We start from the raw sequence: 19,886 nt of genomic DNA on the forward strand, positions 1-19,886 counted from the left end.
CTCCTGAGACCCCAGATGGGCTCACCAGCAGGTGCGGAAGGTGGGTGTAAGAACCGGGAGTGATAACAGGGGAATTAAATAAAGCAGCTGTACCAATTGCCCCACTTCCCCCAAATAAAAACACATCTTTCCAACCCTGACCCCAGAGACAATCCAGGCAAAGAAGACAGTCTATGATAAAACCATTCAAATTGCCTACAAAGATAGGTCTATTCTGTGAGGGTTGATGTCCAAAAAGCAAGCCTAGCTCATTTGTATATCGAGAGATACCCACCCCTTCATGCCTATGGACAGACTTCTCATCCAGACATCCTAAAACAAAGTCTCACCCATGTGCACAGATCTGCTCAACTTTTCCCAGAGACGTCTACTGAGGAAAGAGACCTATAGGAAAACACCCACTCAGAGCTCCAAAATAATCAACAAGAAGAAAAAATATGTATTACAAATGAGACAAACTATTGAAGAAACAGAGATGATTTACAGAATCGAGCTTTAAAAAAGCCTATTATTTTATAATATAAATAACTTTCATATTATATTGGTATACCCAGGACAACTAAAGAAGACATTGCACAAAACAACAAAGTACAAAAAGAACAGAGCATAAGAAAAAAATTTATTACTGAAATTAAATTATTCAAAATAAGAATTAAAATTAAAAAGAGAGGAAATGTTCAAAATACTACAAGAACACAATGGGACAAAAACTAGATCGGAAAGGAGAGACACACAGAATCAATCTAGAAGGGCTATTATCCAACTGATAAGTTTTCTGAAAAGAAAATATACAAAAGAAAAAGGATACAATTATTTTTAAATAAGTAATAAGTTCCCAGAGGAAATGCATGAGAGGCAAAACAAGATGAGTGAAAGAGACTCACTCCAAGACGCACATCTATGGCATTTCAGTATAAAAGGACAAATAAATAAATAAATAAAAGTTTCCAGAAAAACAAACACACAGAACAATCATTTACAGAAAGGTGAAAATCACACTGGCATCACGCTTTCTTACCCCGATATAACACAAGTATATAGAAAGGCATTATCTTTAAACTCCTAAGTGAAAGTTACTGCAAACATAGAATTCTATATCCAGCCAAATATCAATCTAGTGTGAGTGCAAAACACACATTTTTTTCAAATGTGGGTGTCCCAAAAGCCTCCCACACCCACACAACTTCTGCTTGATGAAGTTAATTTGTATGTTCATTGGCAAAATGAGGGAGGAAACCATGAAAGGGAAAGTCACAAGACCCCGAAAACAGTGTCTTTTAAGAGTGCAATGGAGAAACATCCCTGAGGATGAATTTGCAGCATAGTTGCTGCAACTATGGTAGTGAAGACTGGAACAGAGGGCTCCTGGAGGGAAAGAAAAGTAGATTCCAAACGACAGTACTGATCTTCAAGATATGTTAAAGGCTGACTATGCTCTTTCAAGGAGAAAAGAAGAGGTAATTCGAAATTTTAAAAAATCCAGAACGATCCAAAAGAATGCTATGGCCCAAATACGAAGATCTAAAATGTGACAAGATTTTGTGGAATTAATGCACCATAAGAAAAGACAAACCATTTGTTCTAGAGGCCAAGAATATCTCCTTTTAGGTGCCTAGGGGCAGAGACAACTGGACTAAAGTTAAAAAGAAAAAAAAAAAAAAGGAATAAAATCTTACCCCCCAGGTCAGCTCAGTGGTAAAGAATGTTTATGTTGTCATAATACGATCAAGAGCATTTACTGGTTTTTAACTTTTAGAATCAAAAGTTTAGAAGGTTTAATTATGGTTATAGAAGGTTTAATTATGGTTATAGAACAATTTAATGTTATCAGTCTCAGCTATGTAAAAATAAATAGTTGATACAAAACAGGAATTGGAAGAGAAGAAAGAGGTGAAGACAGGAGTAGAGGGCATTAATGTCATCTTCTTACACAGTGAAATATGGAGGGATACTGAGAAAAGTTAATAGAACAAGATAAGAGATTTAAAAATTTATTAAAATCAAAAGACAATCAGTAGAAGAAATCAAATAACTCAGAATTGGGGAAATGATAAGGTGAAGCTAATAGGTAATGCAAGGGCATTGAATCTTCATGTGTCAGAGTGGGGAATAATTTTTAAAACTGATAAATGAAGGTATACATACATATGTAGATGTATATATACATTTGTAAATATGTGTGTATTAGACCTCTCTTACTGATAACCCAAAACTTTTGAACACATTCTCTACATTTTTTTTAAGATGTTATTTATTTATTTGAGAGGGAGAGAGTGGGTGAGATCACTAGCGGTGGGGGGAAGGGTAGAGGGAGAAGCAGACTCCCCGCGGAGCAGGGAGCCCGATGTGGGACTGGATCCCAGGACCCCGGATCATGACCTGAGCCGAAGGCAGACGCTTAGCCAACTGAGCCACCCAGGCGCCCCATTCTCCATATTCTGATAGTTTTTTACATTCTACCTTGAAGAAGTGAGATAGATAATTAAGGAAACGATTTACCAGTCTCGTCTCCATCATAGCTAAGATAAAGATGTAACCTAGGCACTGTCAATCAAACCCAGTTCATCAGTGAACTACATGAGGGACTGGGCAAGGGGAGTCCATTTTTCTGGCACAAGGTATGAAACATGTTTTTAGGTCAGGAGTCAGCAGCAACTGGCCTACTGACGTCGGCATATATGCAATTCACCCCAGCACATTAATGTTTTATGATGCTAAGAAACACAGTAAGAGGTAAAGCATAACCACAGAGCTGAGAGCCTCAGAGAAAAACAGTTCCATACACTATGCCTCTTGACTCAGGCTGGCCCATCTGCTCTGTTTTAGAAGTGTTTATTGCATGGTTCTCCCCAGCTTTTATGCATTTTGCCCTTGACTCAGCAGGTTCACTCCTTCCTGACTCAGGTCACAAACCCTTCCTTGCTCTAGTAACAAAGGGTTATATGTTTTGTGCTATCTGCCTAACCTACTTTTTTCCATAAACCCTGTTATTTTGGGTATCTGTTTAGAATCCGGGTCTTGGCAGAAATTAATAAAGTATTATAGCCAAAAATACCTATAGAATGTCTTAAAGATATGGAAGTGGCCATCAGAACAAAACAGAGAAGTGGTTAAAAGTGGCTGTGTTTAGGGGCGGGCCTAGAAACAGGGATGGAAAATACTGCTTCCCATTATATGCTCTGCTAAAATGTATGTGTTATTGACATGGTAATGTAGTACTCTAATTTGTTTAACCTCTTCCATCACACACAGAAAAGGGGAAAAAAAGGAAAAACTGTAATAACGATGATGCTATTCACAATAACAACAAAAATGCATAAAGTACTGAAAAATAAACTTAAGATGTGTAACAGCTATATAAGAAACCATGTAACTTAAAGATATAAAAGAAAACACAAACAGAGAGAAAACCAAGTTCTTGGAAGGAAAAGCAACAAAAGCATGTGACAAGGAGTGTGTGTATTTGGAAGGGTTGACTATCCATGACTGATAAGGGTGGTTTCAATTTTGGAGTAGATAAATTACAGAAGTAAATGGTATTATTCTCTAATTTTACTTTTTAAAAACCATTGTAGACCATAGTTTAAATAAAGTTTTAAGTTAAATTATAACAGCTAGACACTGCAAAACCAGGGTATTATAATAGAAAAGGCAAGAAAAACTTACCAATTATAGCATAAATGCTACAATTTCCTAAATGTAAGTACCAGTTTTATGGCCATCAAAAAAACAAAACAAAACAAAACAAACAAACAAACAAAAACCAGAAAGTCAACAAATGTAGATTTCTTACATTATACCTAAAATGTTGAACTAAGAACACAAAGTACCTGTAAGCTTTTTTCACTATGAAATGAGGTAATGGATTTCTTTCTTTTCACTGCTATTTCTAACAGCAAAAGCGAATAGTTTCAACAAAATGAAAATCTTGAGTGAAACTCAAAGAATTTAAGCATATAAGGGGACACATTAAGTAGGATTAGAAATGGAAAAATATAATTATAAAATTTTATCTTGCTTTCTCCAGTTCCATATAGAAGGAAAAAAAATAATGCCAAATGAAATGAAATATGGTAGTGTGATTTACAAGGTGTACACAGTGTTTAGGAATGTTCTATTCTTTAAAAAATGTTATACAGGTGGGCAAATGTGAAAGAAAATTCTTGAAATGTTATAAAATATTTGCAAGCTCAAATTTAGAAGCAATTCATCAGTAAAATTCAAATGATAATTTTTAAAGCATGAAGTTAGATAATCGTAAAATAACTATTCTAACATGAGGCACAGTTATACTATGAAAATGTCAGCGTTCCAGAATTTAAGACCTAAGACTAAACTGCAGTTCTGCCACTCATTAGCTGAGTCCCTTCGGGAGGTTTCTAACCTTTCTAAGACACAGTTTCCTCATCTGTAAAATGGGAACAGAAATTCTTAGCATAGAGAATGGAAATGCCCCTATCGGAACACTTACAGTTCTGACAAGAGAGCCCCGCAGGAAAGAAACAGACCTGACCCCTCCTTGTGAACACATTGCAATCGCCAATATCTTGTACGCTTGCAAGTTACATTCAAATTACATCACAAATCACAGTCATTTCATCACATCTGAAAAATATTTACAAAGTCGGCTCAAACTCTGTGTGAGAAGCTGCATGTTATAATAAAAAGGCGGAGGTTGGGAGGCCAGCAACCTCATCAGCTGTGTGACCTAGAGCAAGTCACTCAGTTTTCTCACCTATAAAATAATGACGCTGACATCTAATTAGGAGAACTGCTGTGAATACTAAGGGAGATATGCATAAAACATGTTGTTTTAAACTCTTATTTACCACTCACCAGGTACTATGTCAAGCCTTGTTATATTACGTATATGACACAAAGTTAGATCAGAACCCAGGCATTATCCTAACCTTCTTCAAAACATACCTAAAACATAAGTCATACTAAAAATAGACCAGGTAGCAGGAGTGATACTCTCAGGATGTTTTTTCCCTGCAGAAATTACCAGTTTCTCCATTAATTTCTTTCACTGAAAAACCGACTCCTTACTACATATTTCATTCTATTTTTGAAATGCAATAATAAGATCATTCAACAAATATTTACTGAGTATCTTCTCTATACTGCACACTCTTCAAAATTCTGGGGGATAGAGTAATGAACAAAATTCACAAAACTCCCCTGCCCTCATGGAACTCCAAGGAATCATCCAAGGGCCCCCATGCAGGGCAGTAAATGTGGTCATCACATCCCAAGTACAGCATCCAAGAACCTAGAACGTGTTCCAATTAGTACAACTAACTAGTTGTGGTCGTGACAAAGAAAATCCTATATGAACAATGAGTTGTCAAAAGTGGAACAAAGTTCCAAATTGTCAGCCTTCCTATTGTGCAACAGAACAACAATTCTTATCAGACAGGATGACCCTGCCTTCCCTGCCTGCATCTCCACAAGGTCAACCCACATCCAAAATAATTCCAAACGAAAAATGGTATTTTCATTATTCCTAAAGGAAAGCACTTATTTTTACCCCAGACAGTATTAAGCCTAAGTTTTTGAATCATTTCTTAAATAGATTTTTGGTATCAGAAGCTTATAATAATGAAAGAAACATGTGAAATTTTAAATACACAACCTAAAATAACTTTACTTATACTCTACATCAGAAAAATATATACTACTCTCAACAACTAAACACACCATGCTAAATCAGTAATAATTTTAAACCTAAATATCCTTACACTGTCAAAGAGGCATATAATTTTCATCTGGGCATATTCTTTGATTACATGTTTTTATCAAAAGCTCATTTAGAGAGTGAAAGAGCAGAGGGAGATTTCTAATTTGTTTTCAGTCTAATAAATCATCAGTTGTTCTGATAAACACATTAAAGAAAACATTTGGGTTACATTATAATATATGCTCTAGGAAAAAAGTGCTCTCATACTATTTATTCTGAACTACAACATAAAATATGCTTAATTTACAATGACAGAGCCAGGCCCCATTATGGAAACCTGGTGATATTAACCATGAAACTTGGCTTAAGAGAGGCCTCTAGTGGTTATAGGTAATTACTTAGCTCCCCTTCCTGCCCCCACACTCTGGTAATGCTCTTTTTCTCATTCATTCTCCTGTTCCCTCCCCTCTACCTCACGGGTTAAAAGCTTCAAGCAAAAGAGCTAGTATTCAACCAGTGAATCATTCAATCAGGTCCAAGAAGTTGACTAAAAAAAATGTATGTAACTGGGACTACTAAGCCATTATAGATTCTCTAAAGGCAAATTCTCCAACCTCCCCACAAAACCAATTTAGAGCCATTCAGTACAAAATACAGACCCTAAATGTTAACCTTGCAAGTGTTAGTAATCTTACTAAAAATGAAATCTAAGGTAATCTAAATCTAAGTCGACCTTGTGGAAATAAAAACAAACCTAAAGGCTACAAAATTATAATTAAAGTCATAAAATAGAACCCATATGTTTTTATGTTTATCTTCAATGGTACTTTGGGTCTTCTACACCTCTTTTGCACTATTCACAAATACACTAACACCAGGTGCAAAAAGAGAGAGTAAGCAAACTTGGTTCTTTATATATAAATGATTAGCCACACCCAGATGACCAAGGTTTAACTTCTTCCCAGTTCCACTCCTACAATATCCCTTTCCTTTTTTATTGAAGGACTCTGCCCCCGGAACCTTCCCACCTCCACCCCACCTGCCAGCCTTAGAACCTGCCTTACCTTTATCCAGGGTCCCAATGAAGTCTTTCGAAGAATGGAAAGGGCTGGAGTAAAAGGACAGAAGAGGATGCTAAATGCTCCCTCCCAACTGCAGTCACTTCCTCGTGCCACAGCGAACCTACTTCTGATTTCTGTCCCACGTTGTAGTGCCACGGAGGCCTTGTCCTGCTCCTAGGATACCCCCAAAATACTGAGACTATAGGTGCCCCAACATGTAGCCATGCAACAACCATTTGCATCGATGGGCACATCATCAACTTTTGCTACATAATTCAGGTCAGAAAGAGAAAAGAGAGGGAAAGCAAGAGGGAGGGAGAGAGGAAGTTCCTTTCTATATCACTTCCAAATTTTGTTAAGAATTTAAAAGGTAACAACCCACCTCCTGAGTACCTCAAAAAAAGCAGATTACTTTGGGGGAGGAGGGAGAGGCTTTGAGACAGTATCTCGTACCAATATGTTTGAACAGAGAAAACCCCTGATCAGAAGCAGTGCATAAGAGCTGTGATGGATGTTAAAAGTCACAGGTCACTCCTGGGATCAGTAGGAAGACCAGAGGGAATGGGGCCCAGGCTGCCCTCTTCCAGCTCTGAAGTCCATGACAATGACCCACCTGGCAAAACAGGCAAGGAAATAAGAGGAGAAAGGTTCTGAAAAACCCAAATTAGTATCATAAGGTTTGAAGAGTAAAGCATGTGTTCTTGATTCATGAGAAATCACTACAGGCCTTCCCTGGCCAATATACATGTCTCAGTTATAAAGTTTGGTCATCTGGATCCCATGCACAGCTGGCAATAATGTGACAGCAAAAGATAAAAGAAAATTTAAATTTAAAGAGCCTTAAAACCATGAAATTAAGCACAGAAATATATCAATGAAGTAAACAACTATATACCTCAATAAATGTAAATGTCTTAACACAGTGTAACAACCCATGTTCATTTGGACTAAATTATTTTTGAAAGATGAAATTATATACATTATGTTTTCCTTGAGAAAAGTGAAAAGGTTTTGGAAATACTGACGTTCAAAAGGTTAAGAAGTTTTAAAAGCTGCTACCCAGAAATAGTAACTCTCATCTATGCAGAAAATTACCATAAGAACTCAATTCTCAGAAATTATAAGATAGCTAGCTAAGGTTTGCTGTAGTCACTTTCACTTTGCTTTTTAGGATAAATTGGTCCTAGTCTAATGAGAATTCAAATGATACTTTCTATATATCTTTATGAAAAATGGACAACTGTTAAGAAAAATAAAACACAAGGTCAAACTAAAACTTAAGACTAGAATAAATGCTTCAGTTTAAAACAGATTTATTCATAAAGCAATATTCTAGAGTTACTTTTTCAACTTTTGTATAAGCACCAAAAATAAGAAAAAGTACCAAATTCAAAATATTTCAATTTTAAACAGTTTCATCATCAAACTTTCTTTTGCTGATATTCATAATAATTGCATAGCAAATATCTACTGAATACCAAACCAAGTCAGGCATTTTTTTCAGGTACTGAGAAGTCATCAGTAAGCCAACAGACAATAACCCCTACCCTCACAGAACTTACCTCCTAACGGGGGAAGAAAAATTGACAATATAAATAATAAAGTTACATAATATGTTAGATCATTTCATCTCTCTAGAAAAAAAGGAAGGAGGGGTAAAAGGGAGTCTTGGTGAGAGGGATGGTATCCAGTATTAAGTAAATGGGTCAGAGGCCTTGAAGGAGAAAATGGTATTTGAGTGGTGACCTAACAGTCACTTGGTTGAGAGTCAATGAAGAGCAGTTTCTGAAGGGTGGATGGTGGTGGGCTATGGAAGGTGGTGAGACAAGGTAAATCCCTGTAGACCATGGTAAGAAATTTGACTTTTCCACTAAATTTAATGGGAAACTATTGAGGCCTTTTGAGACCAGAAGGAACATGATGTGACTTGCATTTGAAAGGATCAATTCTGCCTATGACACAGAAAGGGCAGAAGCGAGACAGTACTTTGAGGCTATGGCCAAAAGCCAGGTGAGAAATGCTAGCAGTTGGGGCCAGGATCAAGAGTAACAGCATTCGAGCTGGTGGTCAGATTTTGGACATATTGTGTAGGCAAAGCCAGCAGGATCTGCTTTGGAATTGAATGTGGGCAGGCAGAAGATGAAAGAAAGAGAGAAATCAAAAACAGCTCCAAGGTATAAAGGCAAACCCTTATTTATTTCAATAATTAGCATAATTTAATTTCAAATAAAGTATAAGCATGTCAAAGCTCTGTGTCAATGCTCTCTATAAACATGTGGAAATCACCTACACCTTGTAAACTGTCATTTTTCTTTCCTTTTTGGACTGTTGTATGTAGTTGATTTTAAGTTGAAGGACAGTATTATTCTTGAATTCTGAGTTTCTTTCAAAGACTGTCATTCTCCTGCCAAAATCAAGTTCTTCTTTTCCATAGGGAGCTTCTCTGAATTTCTACACATTAAAAAAAAAAAAAAAAAAAAAAAAATTTCAAGTTGGACAGTACCTCAAGCCTAACTCTGTGCCTGGCCACTGTTTTAACTTTGTAGCTCGCTTTTTAACTCACTTTGAATGTGGTCTGTATCTCAGCAGGAAAGTCTATTCAAGCCCTCAACACTTAGCCGTGGTTCTTATTCTTGGGGAGCTTGAGAAGAACAGCACTACTTAGGAGTATGGGTTTCTGGCTGAATGACCAAAAAACCTCCTCCAGGTCAGAGCACACCAAGGCTCTCTCTGTCTATAAAAAGGCTCACTACATTATAAATACAAGGAAATTAATCAATGGCAGCACAGTGGTCTATCTCTACCCCAGTACAATGCTGTAATGACGATAACTTTACAACACATCTTGATTATAACACATTGGATAACTAAGTCCTGCAGCTTTATTCTTCAAGATTGCCTTGGCTATTCGTGGCCTTACAACTGATTAATAGGGTATGTGCGCTTCAGTTTGCTTGCATCTTCTCTAATTTCTCTGAATAATGTTTTGGGATTTTCTGCACAGTTGTTACATATGCAGCATTCAATTTCACCCTAGATGTTTGATTTTTTGATGCTCTTTCAAATGTTATCAATTTATTTTCTATTTGTTGCTGGTATATAAAAATACAATTATTGTATATTGACCTTGTTTCCAGGGGCGTTGGTAAACTCAATTCTAATGATTTGCCCATAGATTCCACTAGATCTTCCTACATACAAATCACGTTACCTATGAGTAGTAAGTTTTACTTCTTTCTAATCCATATGATTTTTGTATCTCTTGCCCTTATGTAAGGGCATCCTTGTTATATTCTTGATCTCAACAGGAAAGCAGTCAAAATTTCAGTAGGAAATATAATTTCTGCTGCAGGCTTTTTACAGCTATTCATAGCTACAAGATAAAGCTACTCTTTATCAGACTAATAGAATTCCCTTCTATTTCTAGGTTACTAAGAAATTTTCATTATGAATGGATATTGACTTTAATAAATGTTTTTCTGTATTATGAAGATCATCATGACTGTTTTTCCCATTTTCTGTTCATGAGGGAAATTGCATCAACCACTGTGTGAATGTTTGTGAATGTCAAACACCCCTTGCATATTTGAAATAAACCCTCACCTTTATCTTTTTATATATTGTTGAATTTGACTTTCCAATATTTTGATTTTTACATCTACGTTCATAAAATGTGTGTATAATTTTGCTTTATATATTGTCCAAAACAGATTTGATATGAAGATTATGCCAGCCTTATATAAAGAATTTGGAAGTTTTCCCTCTTGTTCTATTTTCTGTAAGAATTTGCGTAAGAACTGTGTTCTAAAGAATTCACCAGTAAAGCCCTATGGGTCTAAGGTTTTCCTTATATAAGCATTAATAAAAACGGATTCAGTTTGATATATGACTATTGAGGTTTTCTAATTTTTATTTTTGAAAACACTGTATTTCCTAGGAATCTGTCCATTTCACCCAAAACTTATTTGTAAAATCATTCAGGATATCCTCTTAGTATATAGTCTGTAGACTTTGCGATTTCCCCTTCTTCATACCTGATATTTGTCATTCGTGTTTGCCATTTTTTTCCATTAGTCTTGCTAAAGGTTTATCAAGTACATTAGTCTCTTCAAAGATCTCATTTTAACTTAATTATCTCTATTATACATTCTGTTTCACTGATTTCTGCTCTTTATCACTGTATTTATCCTATTTTCTCTAGATTTAATTTTCTTTCTGGAGATGGAAATTCAAATCACTAATTTTTTTGTTCTTATCCCTGTTTTCTAAATATATGTATTTACAGCCATACAGCTCTCTCCAAGCATGGCTTTACCTGAATCTTGAAATTTATTTTAGTACCTTCATAACCCTTCAGTTCAGTATTTTTCTAATTTCTGTTGCAGTTTCTTTTACAATCTATGATTTAAATGTAAATTATTTAATTTGTAGGAATTTGAGGATTTTCCAGTTTTTTCTCAATTTCTAACTGAATTCTACTATTGTCCAAACATACTCTAAATGACTTCAAATATCTGAAGTTTAAGATTATATTTATGTCCTAGCATTTGGTCAATTTTGATAAATGTTCCATATTCAACTGAACTAGGCATATTGTGGCATTTCATAATGTATATAAATATCAAATCACTACATTATACACCGGAATCTAATACTGTATGTCAATTATTCTTCAGCGAAAAAAAAAAGAATAATTTCTTATATAGTTGAGTACACAATTAGGACAAGTTTGCTAACTGTTCAGATCTTCTATATACTCACTGATATTACCTGCTTGTTTGATCAGTTTTAAAGAGAGGGGTGTCAAGGTCTCCCACTATGATTGTGGATATGTTTACATCTCCTTTTAGTTTTGTATTTTGTTTTGCTTTATGTATTTTGAAATTATGCTATCGATGACGTAATAGATTTAAGACTGTGATATCTTCGGGGCACCTGAGTGCTCAGTTGGTTAAGCGTCTGCCTTCAGCTCAGGTCATGATCTCAGGGTCCTGGGATTGAGCCCCACATTGGGCTCCCTGCTCAGTGGAGAGCCTGCTTCTCCCTCTCCCACTCCCCCTGCTTGTGTTCCCTCTCTCGCTCTCTCTCTCTCTCTGTCAAATAAATAAATAAAATCTTAAAAAAAAAAAAAAGACTGTTATATCTTCATAGCAGATTGATTCCTTCAGCATTATGAACTGTTCTTTGTTTCTAGTAATGCTTCTTGCCTTAAAAGCTTGATTTGAAATTAGTATGGCTACACCAGAGGTCTTTTTTTTTTTCATCCCTTTCACATTTTCTGTGTCCCTATATTTAAAGGCTCTATCTCTTAAGCTGGACATTGGTGCTATTCTTTAAGGAAGTCTGACAATCATTGGCTTTTACTAGATTTAATTCATTTGTTTTTAATTACTTATATACTTAGGTTTATAGCTGTCATCTATCTGTTTTCTACTGACACACCTGTTTTGCTTTGGGTTTTTTTTGTTTTGTTTTTTTGGGTTTTTGTTTTGTTTTTTTTTTACATATTTTCCTTTCTTTTAGTTTAACCAAATACTTTATTAATCTATAGGTCCCTTTTTAACTTGCTGGATATATACTTTCACTATTATTTCAGTTGTTACAACATGCATCCCTAACTTACTATAATCTAGTAAAAATATTACATTTAAAATCCTAGAACAACAGAATACTACAACCCCATGAAACATGGATTCTATACCCCTGGGTTTTCAGTTTCTAGTTGAGACTTACTCGGCAGGTGCCCCCAAGTAAAAAAAGCCAATTTACTACTCACTTCAGAGCTTTCAACTCTCCTCGCTGATGTTCTTAAGCCACCCCAATTCCCAGGGTAGGTCTCTGTCTCCTAGGCACTTCAAAACTTAGGAATTTTTGTTCTGCTTTTCAGAGGCTTCCAGCTTAGCTCTCAGGTCCAGAATTGATGAACTATGGTTCTTGGACCCACTCAGGTCTCCAATATTGTAGCTTCCCTGAGCAACATTCAAACACTCTGCTGCTCTCCGTCCCCAAGCAATTTTTCAGGATTATAACTTCCAAACAATGCTTCAAGGCTCAAGCAAAAAGTATGACCACATTTTTTAAAACACAGTTAAATTAAGACTACATTAACCAATTCCTCAACTGTCCCAGAGTCATTTTACTATGCATAGTGTGCTAATGTCTACGTATGTTCAATAAGTATTTATTTTTTTATCTTTAATAGGCTTTTCTTGATTAGGTATTCCAAAAGATGCATTTGGGTGCTGAGCTTAACATGTCATGAAAAAAGCTGAGGGATCTAATTTTATCATAAAACAAAAAGAACCAATAAAACACAGCACTAACTGAAAAAGATAATAAACATAAATTTTGAAGGGCGCTTGGGTGGCTCAGTCGTTAAGCATCTGCCTTCGGCTCAGGTCATGATACCAGGGTCCTGGGATCGAGCCCCCCATCAGGCTCCCTGCTCAGCGGGAAGCCTGCTTCTCCCTCTCCCACTCCCCCTGCTTGTGTTCCCTCTCTCTCTGTCTCTCTCTCTGTCAAATAAATAAATAAAATCTTTAAAAAACCACACAATTTTGATTACTACAGAATTCATAAAGAAAAACTTGACTGTAGTTAAACAAAAAAAAAAAGAAGCCTCACTTTTAATGAGGTTTAGCTATAGGGTCCTCTCCTTTAAAGTCATCTCCAAATCCTAGAAAGATGTCACGTATCAAAACTTTTCTTTGACACATGAAAGGAAAATAGAAGATTACCATGGTCAACAATGAAGAGTCACAGAACCCAAAGTAATCAAGAAATGACAAGCTGGCTTTCACTGCTGTAACTAGAGGGTCATCAACTAGAAAAATAACATGATGAAAGCATCCCAACACAAGACTAAAAGGATGAGGCTAGCGAGTCAGAGATTTGATGCATCACCTTTTCATTCAGGAGCGGTCTCTAGTGTCCTCTTTCATCTTTTCCAGTAGTAAAGAACCCCAAGGAAATAGGATCCACGTCCCAGGATCACACAAAGATGCAACCAGTAGATTTACTAAAGGGGGGAGGGGGTGTACCACACAAGCAAAGTTATGTAGAGATAAATATAAATAAATAATTTCTCCCTTCTTTCTTCCTCTCTCTTCACTGTACCTTCACAATTAAGCTTGCAGTGTTGTTATATTTGTGTTTTACCATAAGCTGTTTGGATGTATAAAGTATATAAAAATGTAAATAAAATTTAAAACTACTTGCCCCAACCATTTAACAGTGCCCCCACTGCACCATAACAAAACATTATATCTCCACAGAAAAGCACCATTCACTTTATAAATACAAACCCCAAGAATAAATGGAGGATACAGTTGCAAAGAAGAAGCCCACTCTGGGGCAAAGGCTCTCAGCTCTGGCTTAACCATAATGTGGAATATTTGGCTACTTGAAAGAAAACCCAGTGCCTGACTTGATTTGAAAAAGCCTGCAAGAAGCATTACTCTCGTTCAACCTAAAATACTGCTTATGATGGAAACTATAAAGACTTAGAATATCATTGAAGCCATCCGTAACCATGTCAAGTGTTTAGATGATGTCAAGTGAGTCTCCACAACATTTCCTATAACAAATCTTAAGTCTTCCAATAAATTATAAAACAATCTTTACCTAAACACCCTATGCTATATTTTTACAGCAGTAGGAGCTGCAGGTTATTTTCACATGACTAACCTAAGAAACAGCCTATAAAAGCTATGAGAATACTAAAGTTCTTAAAAAATAATATAAAATACCCTAGGTTTCAGGACTCACTTGCTATAACAGTAAATCAAGAAAAAGTAAGACACGCAACATTACTTAAACTTTAGTAGATAAGACCATCACAAAAATAGAGCCTAATCCTCCTTATATACCACAATGGAAACAGATGAACTTTGGTTTATCTCTACATTAATATGAAAGCTATCAGTTATAACCGAGTAAATGAGAACTGAACTGTATTCCTGAGAGGGGACTATCAGGAATTTGCTCAGATGGAAAACTATGAGCAGACAGAATCCCACAACATAACATTCAAACTGTGATTCACAGTATGAAGACTATGTAGAGAGGGTTTTTGGTTTTTTTTTTTTGCTTTGTTTTGTTTTTTTAAATAATCCATCTCCATCTCTTTTGGAGAGGAGACAAATGAAAATTCAGCCAAACCATTTAGTTGACTCTATCAAACCTTGCTTATCGAACCATAACCCATAAGTAGTTAAAAACACAGGTGACCTCAACAACCTGATATGCTTTCATTTGCACTACTCCATTACTTCCACAGCTCAACCCAAGCTGGCTGCATGAAGGACACAGTTCTGTAATATTTTAAACAAAGAACTATGGGAGGGAAAAACCCTCAAGTGATTGGTTTGCTTGAGCATTAAGCTGATTCTACAACATATGTTTCTGTCATGGTGTAAATTTTAAAGTTTTCAATCAGTTGAAAATACTCATGAACTCAAAATTTCAAAACAATTCTTTGCAAACTGCCAACAAATCTGGCCCACAGATTTAAGGAAATGACACTCTTTCAACATTATATTCATACCTTGCAAACTGTATCCATGTCCCAAGGTAGGATAGTCCTCAGATCAATGACTTCACAAGACACTCCAAGCTTCTCTTGAGCCATGGAAGCCACCTCTCGGATCACATGAACCTGAAATAAAAATAGCAGAGAATAACTACAAAGATTCAGACCCAAAAAGTCAGCTGAATTCTGACATCATTAATAGAAACAGTGTTTAAAGTCAGAGGAACTTATTTGCAATGGAGAATTAAATTTGTTTTAGATATGTTGAACCCCAATTCCCCCAAAGTAATCAAACACAGAGGTCTAGAAAATAGTTGGAAAGATGTCCTTAATTTCAGGAAAGGAAAGCAGTCATTGATAGAGACACTGATTCTAAAGATATCAGCACACAGAAAGTAAAGTCAGAGGAGTAGGTTGAGTTTCTAGAGAAAGCATGTGGAGGGAGAAGTAAAGGGCAGAACTTACAGGACCCTGCAGAGGACCAACATTTAAGGAGAAAATGGAGAAGGAGGAACTCACTTGAAGAAGAAGAAGAAGAAGAAGAAGAAGAAAAAGGAGGAGGAGAAGGAGAAGAGGAAGAAGGAGAGGAAGAAGAAGAAGAAAAAGAAGGAGGAGGAGGAGAAGAGGAAGTAGAAGAGAAAGAGGAAGAAGAAGAGGAAAAGGAGGCAGCGCCTGGGTGGCTCAGTCAGTTAAGCAACCAACCCTTGATTTGACCTCAGGTCATGATCTCAGGGTCATGAGATTGAGCCCTGAGTCAGGCTCTACACCCAGCGTCCAGCCTAAGATTCTCTCGCTTTCCCTCTGCTCTTCCCCACCACTCATGTTCTCTCAAAAAAGGAAGGGAGGAAAGGAGGGAGGAATGGAGAGAGGGAGGGAGGGAGGGAGGAAGGAAGGGAGAAAGGAAGAAAGGAAGAAAGGAAGAAAGGAAGAAAGACCGACCAGGAGACAATGTATGCCAGAAACTAAAGAAGAAAGGGTTTCACAGAAACGGCAGCCAGCATCGTACACCGTGGCAATATGGGGTAAGGGTTGGATTTAAAAATTAGAAAATTAGGAAAATTAGGAATTATTAACAAGAATAGTTTTAGTAAATTAGTGGGGACAAATCTCATAAGGTACAAGAACATAAGGAAGTTAAGGAATTAAATACAGGTAGTAGAAAACGTTGTTCAAGTTTAGTGATAAAAGAAAGGAGGAAATATACTGGTATTTCAGGGAAAAGTAGGGTAGAGAAAAGGTTATTTTTTAGATAGAGAAGAAATATACACCTTTTTAATAAAAGGGACACTGAAAGGAGAAACTGAAGATGCAGAAGAGGGAAGGAACCAGCTGGTAAGTTACAGCCCTGGAAAAGGCAAATGGAATATAATCTGAAAGAGTTGTAGAGGTAGCTATGAAAACCAGACACCTCTTCTTTTGAGGACAAAAGAGAAAGAGGAGTAAAGGACTGGCAGCAAACATGGTAGGTGTGAGGAAAAAGCAAGTTAGAGGACATAGTATCTAATATACTACTCCCCTATTACAAAGAGAGGCAAGGATGCCTGCTGAGTGACAGGGATACAGATAAAAGATTTTCCCACTGGAGGTAAGAAACCATGAGGACTAGCTCTCCAAGCCAAAAATCAAGTGGAGAAGAAAGTCAGAGGGTGTAGTATTACGAATGATTTATTTTCTCCATTTACTGCTATACAAGTTTTCTAAAATAAGTACTTCCTTCACACAGAAAAATGAAAAATGGACCATTTCTTTAGAAGAAGGAGATAGAGATAGAAGTCTATGGCCAGAGGGAAAAAAAAGTCCCAAGCTTAAAAGTCTGGAGGCAGGACAACGTGACAAAGAGGACTGGGGAAACTGAGGCAGATCGGTATTGAGGTTCGCTGGAACAGAGGAAGGTATGGAATTCTGAGGCTGGACCCCTGGATGGTCCACATGACCAGCAAAGTAATCACAAGAGATGGCAGCAGATGTGATGAAAACGATAGGAAGTCAAGCACAGAAACAAGTATGAGGATGTATAATGCGTGCTTCGAAAGAGACAGTTTCTCATGAGTACATTTTTATACAATGGCTTCACCACAGGCATATATATTTTAATATGACTGAACGGGCACCTCACCCTCAACCAGAAGTCAGTACCAGATATAGATGTAGCACTAACAAGACTTAAATTTGACATACAAGAAAAACAACACTTTGGATTTTTATAGTATCAGGATAAAAAATGAGAGCTTCCAAGCACAATAGGGACATTATTGGTTCTTAGAAATGTTACTGACCTGAGTGCCCCAGGCAACTAGAGTCACGTCACTCCCTTCCTGAATGACTTCGGCCTGGGACAGGGGAATGTTGTATGGTTCTACAGGAACCTGCTCCACTGAATATAGAAAAGGGAAAAAAATAAAAATTTATTTTTTCTCATGTGGCGCTTGTGCACGAGAGAATATAAGCATTTCACTGTGGCAAAGCTTTCTTTTATTCTTCTCCCCAAATTCCGTAAGTTACTTAAAAGAGAAATAGCATTTATTCTATGGCTCTATGACATTACTACACATATGAAAAAGTCCCATGTAAATGTAGAAAATGTATCAGCTACGCTGGCACAGAAAAAGGACTTTGGGTAAAAACTAAGAAAATGTTACAGTAAGGGCTTTGGTCGACAATGTGACACACTGGTTCATTAACTGAAACAAATATGCCATACTAATATGTTAATAATGTAGAAAACTGGGTGCAGGGTATATGGGAACTCTCCTGTACTATCCTCACTTTTTCTGTGAATCTAAAACTGTTCTGAAAAAATAAAGTCAAAAAAATTTAATATGTTTCCGCTAAAACTTGATCAGACTGAATTAAGTTCTCAGACAAGTTTTCTATCAAGAAGCTAATTTATGGTGACTTGAAAAACAAAACACACAGAGCAGGGCCAAATTTTTAAGTATATTTTATTTTTACCCCTTGCATCTACGGACACTTCATCAACTACGGCAGCTCACAACACCTTAAATTTCCAAGTTGAATCCTTTAGACCTCAAGAAGATACACTAAATCAGCTCCACCAGCCAAAGGAAGAATAAGCCACTGGTATCCCAGAGAAGACTATTTCATGATTATTTCTGCCCAATCGAGTATAAGCAATAAAAAGTTGACTGAATTCAAGGGGAAATCATAAGGTGAATTTTAAAATGAAATTGTAGGAAGTTGATGGAATTGCCCCATTATGCTGGGAAGCCTTCTTGAATGCCCATGTGAGAGCAGTAATATGGTAGAAGCAGTGGGGGGCAGAAAACAATCCCTTTTGTGCACTTTCCCTATAATCTTTTATCATTGTTGTATGGATTTTTTTTTTTTTAATTCAAAGAGCAAAGAAGGACAAACTAAAAGGTTCCCTTTGTGCCCCAGTGAGTTCTCTCAACTCCACTGCCCAGAGTCATCAATACCAACAACTTCCTGCGTGTCTGCAGGGGACAGCTTTCATGCTTTCTGTCATCCAGGCTTCTTAATTCTCTTCCTAAATTAGGGAAATGCCCCATCTGATGAGGCAGGGCCCTTTGTCCACAACAGAAGTAAGGTCCACATCTGCACTTTTCCAGCTTCCCTTGCAGCTAGGGCCCAAAATGTGGGCTCTGCTGATCAAAGGCACCCAGCCACACTCTGAAATGGACGCTGAGGGCAAGAAGAGCAGCAGGAACCCAGAATCCATCCTACAGTACTGGTAACAGTGGAGGCAGATCCAGCTTTCAGGCTCAGGGGTGTCAACGATTCACACTGTAGTTCCATGTCCACTGATAGCTGCCGCGGTCTCTTTGCAAAACCAGTTACGCAGAATTTGGGGTACTGCTTCTAGACATATGGCCTCTAAGCCTGGTTCTTAGGCACTCCAAAGATTTCTGAGCTGTTCACTATCCTTCAATACATCTTTTCTGCTTATATGGGCCAGAGCTGGATTTCTGCTTGAAAATTAAGAACCCTGACTGATTTGGTGTCTTTTCAGATGTTTATAATATTCAAGTATGCACACTCATAAACATATGTGAATCTTTTTTTCCACATATAGAATCACCTTGTACACCCTGTTCAGAAGGTCTTCTATCATCTCCCCTTTTTTCACTCAGCAATATATCTTGGCCATATTTTCATGTCAAAAATACAGTTTTTAAAATCATTTGTAAGTATAGTCTATCAAATTTAATGGTACTGTTATCAATGATGTGGAAAATTTTATTTCTTGTATTTTTTTTATATTTCCAATCCAACAGCATGTCTATAACCAATGCCAGAGAGATGAATATTTTTTTAAATCATGGATATATTTAAATAATACACTAAAATCCACAAAACTGCTCAAAGCAAATGACAATTAAGCTAACTAACAAACCTGAGACATAAGCTGCTTTAGAAAACTCCTAAGTGTTAAAAGCATTTTTTAAACTTTTTGTGTAACATATAAAACTATATTGAGTCAGATCATCTAAACCAGGAGTGGGCAAGGCAATTTTTGTAAACAGTATCTTACTGGAACACAGCCATTCATTTACATATCACCCATGGCTGTTTTTGCCCTACAACAGCAGAGCTGAGGAGTTAACAAAAGACAGCATGGCCTACGAGCTCAAAT

At 36.8% G+C, this 19,886-nt stretch overlaps 1 protein-coding gene across 8 annotated transcripts in view; it reads right to left on the reverse strand.

Annotated features, from left to right (window-relative positions):
- BCKDHB (branched chain keto acid dehydrogenase E1 subunit beta) overlaps nt 1–19,886 on the reverse strand; it is a 206,492-nt gene that overhangs the window by 118,510 nt on the left and 68,096 nt on the right. For 4 of the 8 annotated variants that reach the window (XM_032409388.1, XM_032409392.1, XM_032409390.1 and 1 more), the window contains 2 exons: nt 17,548–17,645; nt 15,287–15,397 (listed from right to left, as the gene is read on the reverse strand). In XM_032409388.1, the coding sequence (XP_032265279.1) occupies nt 15,287–15,397; nt 17,548–17,645 (209 nt within the window). Of the gene's footprint in view, nt 1–6,729; nt 9,193–13,303; nt 13,760–15,286; nt 15,398–17,547; nt 17,646–19,886 lie in introns of those variants that run through there. The other 4 variants (XR_004300167.1, XR_004300168.1, XM_032409391.1 and 1 more) reach the window with 4 other exon arrangements.

Source organism: Phoca vitulina, unplaced genomic scaffold (genome assembly GCF_004348235.1).
Source record: "Phoca vitulina isolate PV1807 unplaced genomic scaffold, GSC_HSeal_1.0 scaffold11, whole genome shotgun sequence".
Taxonomy (NCBI): Eukaryota; Metazoa; Chordata; class Mammalia; order Carnivora; family Phocidae; genus Phoca; species Phoca vitulina.